We start from the raw sequence: 9298 nt of genomic DNA, 5'->3' as shown, positions 1-9298 counted from the left end.
CTTCCCCCTGAGTGCACAAATTTTTGTACACCGGGCCTCTAGTACAATATAATGAGAAGAACATAGCATCACTTCTGTGATATTCTTGCCAAAGTATTGAGAAATATTTTATAAAATAACTATCCTATGACCTTTAAAAGCATCAGGGTCATGGAAGGCAAGTAAGGATTGAGGAATTGATCCAAATTGAAGGAGGCTAAGGCCACATGACAGGTAAATGCAATGTATGGTTCTGAACCAGGTGTTTTTGCTCTGGTGGACATTGTCAAGGCAGCCGGTGAAACTTCAATGTGATTGTGAAGGAGAAAAATCCTTGTTTGTAGGAAATGTGCACTAAAGTACCCAGGGGTGACAGGGTATTGGTTTGGCAACTAATTCTCAATTACCCGGGAATATAAAAAAAAGAATCCTTCTTGATGTATTTGCAAATTTTCAGTAGTTGAGATTGTTTCCAAATAAAAATTAAATTAAAATAAGCTGTGCCTGTGCTGAAAGGTGGCATTTACAGTGTATGTCTTATCTCCCCTACTGCCCTCCCTCTGTGCTTTGTGTGTCCCTATAACTCAATTTGCCACCTTCTGCACCTTATTTTTCTAAGACAACTTTCTGCATGCATCACTAAAGCTGCAAAAGGCAGTGGTGAAGTTTTGATAGATTCCCTAATCTTAGCACTGGTATTTTTATATGTCTCTCGACATCAGCACTCAGTCAGGATTCATCTCTTACTTCCACATATTAGAAAAACTAATGTTAATATTATTTCTAAGAAAAAAATTACTATATAAATATAACATGAAAATGTGATAACCTATTATTTCTTCACACAAATAAATACAGTTTTCTAAGTTCTCTTCCCATCCTAGTCCATATACATAAATTATTTTCACATGGTTGTAATCACACCATAGGTACAATTTTACATTCTGCTTTCCTTGTTTGAACATATTCCAATATTTTCAGAGAGCCTCTGGGGTTCTTCTTGCCCTCTGATTCTATGATTACATTTTTGAAACACTGACCCCATAATGTAACTGGGAGACCATATTTCATTATTCAGTACCTGCAGTGCAGGCACCTTATTGCTTCTACCCAGTCAGTATAATACAGTTATGCTACATATCTGGAAGTTTCTATCCTGATGCATTGTCATTTGACAACAGCTTTGAAGTCACTCAGACCAGGGATGGAATTCCAGCTTTGCTTTGGGCCAGTCACTAAATCTTTCTGAGTTCTAGGTTTCAATCTGAAAAACAGGGATAATATTTATCACATGGTATTTGTGAAGATTAAATGAGAAAATGAATGTAAAGTTCTTAGCAGTATGCTGGGTATGTAGTAAGTTCTGAATAAATGTTTGTTATTGTTCATCATCTAAGAGATGCATGACTAATTAGTAAAATTGAACTTACTCCAAAGATTTAATTTTGTGACTCTGTTTTATTTGTGATGAGTAATGGGTTATTTTTTTAGGTAGTACCAAGTATCCAAAGAGTTAACTAGGAATTCTAAAGAAATGAACTTATTTTCTAATCATCAGAATTGAGAACATATAGGAAAACTAGAGTGACAGCTGATTAGTCATCTTTCTGCAACACCTGGTTTAGGTTTTCTGCCTTCCAAAGAAAAAAGAAAAAAGTTTATAAAGCAACAACCCAAGCTCTTAAAGATGTAGTCACTGGAGCAGAAAATAAATATTACACATACAGTTTGCTTTTTAAAAATGGTCAGTTTGCTATAAATTTGTTTTTAAAAAGTGGTCAGTTGTCTCTGAATTTGCCGAATTTCTTGCACAGTCCAGTAATTACACATTTTGGAAAAAGGATAATGTCCCAGCTTATAAACTGGACCCATAAGGAAGTTACTGTTCATATTAGTAAAAAAAAATTCTACAAAAATGGTTCTTTAAGAAATTCCTTGAAATAGAGGCCCTCCTTGCTTGGGCAATCAGTAAATATTTCACAGAAAGGCACTGGCTGAGAAATTTAGTGTGTAGGGGCCAACAGTCACTGCCAAGTGTGACAGGGTCTCTCAAATTACACATCAATTACATTTTATTGACAGAAATTCTGTTTTTACGCTAAAGCAGAAGGGACAGGAATCCACTATGTAAGTTGAAGAACATTTAATATCATGAAGCTCAAGCCAGTTAAAATTCTAAAATAAAAAAGAATTAGAAACATCATTGAAAAGTATCTTCAAATATTTTTATAAAAGAAGCTTTCAATAGTTATTGTGACCTTAGAAAAACACACTAGTCTTGCTACCAAGAAGGAAAACGAAAGCAAAATGTCATGGGCGAACAGATGATAACAGTCTTTTGTCTGCTGGAGGAAGGTACTGAAGATTCTGAGGCACAGGAAAGGAAGAATGTGTTTTAAAATGCAGACTTTCCCAACCAGCTTTGACTAATGTCATGCTACCAGCAATGAGAGAACCATGCGTGTGCACAGCCAAGTACTCTGAGCCAAAGTCATTAAGCTGACACCAAAAGGAAAAGAAACGTGTGAAGAGAAACAAGGGGACAATGAATGAATGAGGAAGAAGGCTGAAAAGAAGCGCTGTTGGCTGTTTGCATCCCAGGAAGGCGTGGGGAAGGAAGACGTAGGTGGCTCGCTCTAACAGAAAGGAAGCAAGGGGACACTACGCGGCGGAACCATCCATGTGGGCTGCCACTAAGTCCCTTCTGTGTCCAATGTTGAAGATTGAAAGGGAATGCTAAAGTACTAGTACACCCTCCAATGAATTTGGCCATGAATATTAATTTAAAAGGTTATTCAAACATCCTTAGGGATGTCAAAAAAGATCATCTCACGTAGGGTAGACTTTTTAATTTTTTTAGTGCAAATGAACAAAGTACATTCATTGCACCAGCAAAGGCAGGAAGTTTCCGCATTTCTTAGTTGGCATTTGGGATCCACATAAGTCAAGATAATGGCACTGGCCCGGTGGAATATCTGTAAGCTGAAGCTAATATGGACAGTGGCATCAGGAGTACCTCCCCTGGCCCAGCAAAATGCCTTGCAGATTTAGCATAAGAGACTCAATAAGAAAAAAAAGGAGATTAACTCTGCTTCTCAGTAGCTTTTGAGAGTGGGATGGCTCTGGGGTCAGGAATGATTTGCTAGAAATTGCAAGTGCTCTTTCTGTGAAAATATCTTTAATCGGAGGAAATCCACTTAAATGAAATAAATGATCTAGCATAATGCAAAACCTGGTTTCAATAAACAAGCTTAACAAATGGAGTGTTAGGGCAGTCTCTAAATGTTTCAGTAATTAAGAGTGTTCTCTAATTTTCTCATCGAAGGGTAAACATTAATATTTTGACTCTCCCTTTAAAAGACAAACCATCCATCAGGTAGATGCCTTGTGCCAGCAATGTTTTTTTTCTTCATTTGCTCAAAAGAAAAAAGGGAGTCAGACACATATGTAATACCTTAATCAATAAAGAAAGATGTTTTATTGAAAAAACGTCAGATTGTTTTATGCTAAATGTATATAAAATCTTCATAAATGTGCTAGTTTATTTTTCTAGAGAAAAATCCAGAGGAGACCCCCCCCAAAATCAGGGGTGACTTTTATTGACCCAAGCTCATGAGCTAAGGAGAACTGACCTTTCCCAGGTTGGCTTCCTGCTTAGAATGGACCAGCGGCTTTTTCCCCCAGTTGGATTCGATCAGCTTTGGATACAGCACCCTTCACAGGCCTTCTGTCCACCTGACGTGTTCAAAATTTGAGGGTTAGAGCCTTGTTTCCTTAAATACCCTGGGGCTCCCTTAGGAAACCCTTAAATGAGTCTTCGAAGAGAAACTGGAGTGGCAGAGAAGAAGGAGAAATCTAAAAGAGCAGGACAGCCCAGCTGGTGTGGCTCAGTGGTTGAGTGTCAACCTATGAACCAGGAGGTCGCAGTCCTATTCCTAGTCAGGACACATGTCTGAGTTGCGGGCTCAATCCCCAGTGTGGGGCATGCAGGAGGCAGCCAATGATTCTCTCTAATCATTGATGCTTCTGTCTCTCCCTCTCCCTTCCTCTCTGAAATCAATAAAAATATTAAAAATAAATAAATAAAAGAGCAGGACAAAATGCATGAAGTAGCTTCAGCTGTGCCTCAACTCTATGAATAAAAATTTCAAATGGCCCCAAAGCTATGAGTGACCCTACTAGGAAGAACATGTGCTCCGATCACAGCACCAGAGTTACTGTCATAGCTGTTCTAGGAAGACAAGTTTTGCTTTCACAGATACCAGTAAATTGAGGACTTGGGAGCGTTTTACTGCTCCTGACCAGCACACGGCAGACACTAGCCTCATCCTTGTGTACTTAGTTAAGGACGCCTCCACTCTGGCACTCTCATCGGCATAGGCTCCTCCCAAGTGATCCAGGGTAACCTGGCAAAACCACAGCGCAGCACACACCAGGGAGCTTGGTGCTGGCTGCAAACACTGGCTCCATTTACTGCCAGAAAAGAAAGGCCTGCTCCCTTTTCACGGACAAGACTCCTGCTAGGGCTCAGTGTGTCTCCCAACTGGGTAGCCACAAGCCTGTTTCCTCCTTTAGCCGGTAGATAATGGAGGGTGAGATGAAAAGGAATACAGACCCTCGATACCTTTTACTTGGAGTGCTAACTAATGCAGGGCCTCGTGTCTGATCTTCTTGGCTGAGGGGATGGCAGATGGCCCTCTGAAAGCTTTTCAAACCCAGGCTGCTTGCAGCAGAGCATGAGGGGGGGTTGTTATATTTCCTGTACAGTGGTAGGAAGCAGCACCAAAGAAAAGCACACAATTGTGCCACTTCTCTGGGAAGCTTATTACAACCTTACAATGAGGGCTAATTGGCTGAGGCCAAAAGCAGATGCAGAGGCAGCTTTGAATATTACTCAGGAGAGGTTTTAGAGAGCAGGGCCGGGAGGAGGCTGAGGCGCAGAGGAGAGCAGCCATGGGAGGAACATTGACAGGGAAAAGGTGAGGCCCAGATGAAGAGGGAAAAGAGAAGCTGTTATTTTAATCACAAAAGATCCATGCTCTTGTTTAAAGAATTTCTTCACACCCACCTGCCACTTCTTCCCCAAGCCTCCTCCTCTGGAAGATGTCAACAGGCAGGCCTGGCCTACAGAGCAGCGACCGCAGGACACTGCTGTTACCATGACAACTGTAGTGAACAAGTCTTGGAGCCTTTAAAGGAACTTTTGTGTGAGCTCCTTGAAGTGGACAGAGGAGGAACGAAAACATACTGAATGAACACTTGCTGTACACCAGGCTAGTTCAAGAAGCTTCCTTTATTATTTCATTTAACCTCCAAAACAATACTGAGACACATTTTTAGATCATTTTGCAATTGAGGAAACTCAGGCTTAGGGATGTGAAATAACTCGCTCAGAGTCCGACAGAGTCATTCAGGCATTATAACTCGCTCAGAGTCCGACAGAGTCAAATTCAGGGTCTCCTGACTCCAAAGTTCAAATCCTTCCTGCCACTCTATTCTGAGTCAATTCTTCTAATAGCAAGGTAGTGATAGCATGTGATAGTATGTGCTCAATAAATGTTTTCTGAAAGCACAACTAAACTGAACCAGAAGTGGAGACAGGGAAGAAACTCTAAAAAGTAGAAATAATAGGGGAGAGCTGACACTAGTAGTAAATTCTTAGCTAGGGGATGGCCAGCCTAACTGGCCCTCAAACCAATATACACACAAATTCAAGCACAATTGTTTGCAAAAAAAAAGGGTATTGTCTATTATGTGCTGAAAGTATAGATATTTTAAGACCCAGGCTCTGTCCTATAGTAGCTCACAGTCTGTTGGGTAGGAAACATACATCAAGGACAAAATGCTGTGAAAAAATATAGGTAGCGATAAAATTGGAATTTCCAGGAGGGAGAAAGGAAACTGGGAAGGTCAGGGGAGGATTCCTGGAGGAGGTAGTGCGTGAGTGAGTTCTTACAGGATGAGTAGTAGTTAGCCAGGCAAGAGAAGGGTGAGTGGTGGTATTCCAGGCAAAGAGAGCACCATGAACAGTCAGAGGCATGACATAGACAGCATGTGGATAGAACATTAAGTGTTTCCTACTGAGCCCAAGCTGTGTGGGAGGAAATGACACTGAAGAGATAGGTCGAGCCAGGAAAGAGACTTTAAATAAATGCCATGCTAAGTGTCTTGGACTTCGTCCATCAGAGGATGAGAGGCACTGATTGTTCTCTGCAAGGAGAGGGAGTGATATGGTCAGTGTGGAGGAGAGATTTGAAAAGATAATAATTGAAATAGGAAGAACAATTGGGAGGTGGATGCTGTGATTTATGTGGGAGATAATGAGGGCCTTAATCAAGGAAGGGTTGGTAGGGTTAGAGAAGGCCAGGTGTACTGGAGAAACATTTTCAAGGTCAAGTCAACAGATGATTGGATGGTGAGAGATGAGACTGGGACAATGACATATGAATTTCTAGCTTAAGGAACTGGCTGGATGATGGCACCATTCATTAAAATTATGAATCAGGAGTAGGAGCAGATTTGGGGTAGGAGTGGGGAAGATGAGTTCATTTGACACCTGGGATATATCTAGGTGTCTAGTAGTTAGTTTAGGAATCAGAGACTCAGAAGAGAGATAACTCAACCAAAGGACTTGTATGCATGCATATAAGCATAACCAATGGACATAAGACACTGGGGGATAGGGGAGGCTAGGGGACTGTCTTGGGCGGGGGGAAAAATGGACACATATGTAATACCCTTTGTAATAAAAAATAAAATTAAAAAAAAGACAAGTGATAAAGATTCAAAAGCAGAAGTCTGAAAAATAGTTTCTTCTGCAATCATATCTATACTGAAGATGTGTTTTGTTTAGAACTTGGTGATAATACTTTAAAATTAGAACATGGAAATATCAGGAAATATCAGGAAAGTGCACCAAAAATTTTCTGTATTTCTAGGACCTCTTGAAAATTCTGCTTATTTGCATTTCCATTCTTCCCAGGCAACAGTCAGCTGGAAATAGGAAGCAGCTGTGCTCTCTGAGCAGGGCTCATGCTCTCCTGGGAGCTGTAGCCCTCACCTGGCTTGGCCCCTGGCCCTGAGTGAGGTTCAGCATTCGTTGCCATTTTATCACAACAATTGCTCTGTTGCCTTTCTTATGGTAGAGTTAAGAGGAAAGTAACCTTTTCTTGTTCGCTTATCTCAATCAAAAGTAGAAAATGAAATCTAGTCCAAGATAACAGTGTGTTTCAAGGGAAATGGTCATAAGAAATGAAAAAAGTTGCCATATATTTGATATGCAAATAAAGCATATCCTGTTGAAAGAATTAAACTTGAGACACCATTATGAAATAAACTATATTAAAAGCAGTTGCTGTTATATTTAAAAAATGCATAACTTTCCATTTGTTTGTATCATCTTTAATTTCTTTCATTAGTATTTTCTACTTTTCATTTTATAAGTCTTTAATGTTATTAAAATGTCCATAGTACCCAAAGAAATCTACAGACTTAATGCAGTCCCTATCAAAATCCCAAGAGCATATTTTACATAAAAATAAAAACTGTAAAATTGATATAAAACCACAAAAGACTCCAAATAGTCAAAACAATTTTTTAGGGAGGAAAAAAGAACAAAGCTAGAAACATACTTCCTAATTTCAGTGTAATAAAAATATATTACAAAGCAGTGATAATTAAAAAGTGTAGTACTGGCATAAAGACAGACATATACACCAATGAAACAAAATAGAGAGCCCAGAAACAAATCCATGCATATATGGCCAACTGATCTTTATCAAGGGTGCCAAGAATACACAATGGGGAAAGGATAGTCTCTTCAATTAATGGTATTGGGAAAACTGAATATCCACACGCAAAAGAATGGAATTGGACTCTTATACACACACACACACACACACACACACACACACACACGAAAACTCAAAATGGATTCAAGACTTAAAATGAAAGAACAGAAGCTATAAAACTCCTAGAAGGACATATAGAAGAAAAGCTTCATGACATTGGTGTTGGCAATAATTTCATGGATACGACACCAAAAGTTCAGCCAACAAAAGCAAAAATGGACAATTGAGACTACATCAAACTAAAAAGCTTCTATGCAGTAGAGGAAACAACCAATGGACGATAGAGGCAACTCACAGAATGGAAGAAAGTATTTGTAAATCATATATGTGATTAGGGGTGATTTCCAAAATATATAAGGAACTCCTACAACTCAATAACAAAAGCATTAAAAGCCCAATTGAAAATGTGGAACTTGAATAAACATTTCATCAAGGAAGACATACAAATAGCCAACAGATATGTGAAAAGATGCTCAATGTCACTAGTCCTTAGGGAAATGCAAATCAAAACTGTGATGAGATATCACCTAACACCTGTTAGACTGGCCATCAAAAAGAACAATCACAGGTGCTGGTGAGGATGTGGAGGAATTGGAGCTCTTTTACACTACTGGTGGCAATGTAAAATGATACAGCCGCTATGGAAAACAGTATGGAGGTTCCTCAAAAATTTAAAAATAGAACTACTGTATCATCCAGCAATCCTACTTCTGGATATTTATCCAAAAGAATTGAAATCAAGGATCACCATTATAATAGCTAAGATGTGGAGCAGTCTAACTGCCCATCAACATATGAATGGATAAGCAAAAATGTGGTAGATACACACAATGGAATATTAAGACTTAAAAAAGAAAGACACCTGGAAAAATGCCACAGCATGAACCTTAGTTTACTAAGTGAAATGAGCCAGTCACAGAAGAACAAATAGTATGGTATGATTTCACTTATATTATACTAGAGGCCTGGTGCACGAAATTTGTGCAGGGGAGGGGGTGTCCCTCAGCCTGGCCTGCACCCTCTCCAATCTGGGACCCCTCAGGGAATGTCTGACTGCTGGTTTAGTTGGACATCCCTAAATCGGCAGACATCCCTCTTGCAATCTGGGAAGGCTGGCTACTTACCGCTAGCTTGCCTGCCTGCCTGATTGCCCCTAACTGCCTCTGCCTGCTGGCCTGATCACCCCCTAACTGTTCCCCTGCTGCCCTGATCGCCCCTAACTGCCCTCCCCTGGTGACCTGATCACTCCTAACTGCTCTCCCTTGCCGGCCTGATCGCCCCTAGCCACCTCTGTCTCGGCTCCTGCCACTGTGGCTTTGTCCGGAAGGATGTCCAGAAGACGTCCACTCTAATTAGCATATTACGCTTTTATTAGTATAGACTAGGGGCCCGGTGCACGAAATTCGTGCACTGGGTGGGGGTGGGGGGGAGTGTCCCTCAGCCCAGCCTGGCCTCTCTCACATACTGAG

General features: G+C 40.4%; 1 protein-coding gene and 1 long non-coding RNA gene across 3 annotated transcripts in view; one reads left to right on the top strand and one right to left on the bottom strand.

Moving 5' to 3' along the window:
* The window catches only part of LOC107183459, a 12728-nt gene extending 12004 nt beyond the window's left edge, over nucleotides 1-724 (top strand). Inside the window, exon 3 of the long non-coding RNA XR_001514249.1 lies at nucleotides 709-724. This is a non-coding gene — a long non-coding RNA (uncharacterized LOC107183459). The remainder of the gene's footprint in view (nucleotides 1-708) is intronic.
* The window catches only part of SCOC (short coiled-coil protein), a 30012-nt gene that overhangs the window by 15130 nt on the left and 5584 nt on the right, over nucleotides 1-9298 (bottom strand). For both annotated transcript variants that reach the window (XM_015565521.1, XM_006766060.2), the window contains exons 2-4: nucleotides 5006-5019; nucleotides 4411-4439; nucleotides 2655-2683 (exon numbers count right to left, since the gene is read on the bottom strand). In XM_015565521.1, coding sequence (XP_015421007.1) covers nucleotides 2655-2683; nucleotides 4411-4439; nucleotides 5006-5019 — 72 coding nt within the window. The remainder of the gene's footprint in view (nucleotides 1-2654; nucleotides 2684-4410; nucleotides 4440-5005; nucleotides 5020-9298) is intronic.

The sequence above is a fragment of the Myotis davidii genome, unplaced genomic scaffold (assembly GCF_000327345.1).
Source record: "Myotis davidii unplaced genomic scaffold, ASM32734v1 scaffold436, whole genome shotgun sequence".
NCBI lineage: Eukaryota > Metazoa > Chordata > Mammalia > Chiroptera > Vespertilionidae > Myotis > Myotis davidii.
Note: the sequence above shows the minus strand (reverse complement) of the source record. Positions and strands in the feature narration are given on the sequence as shown.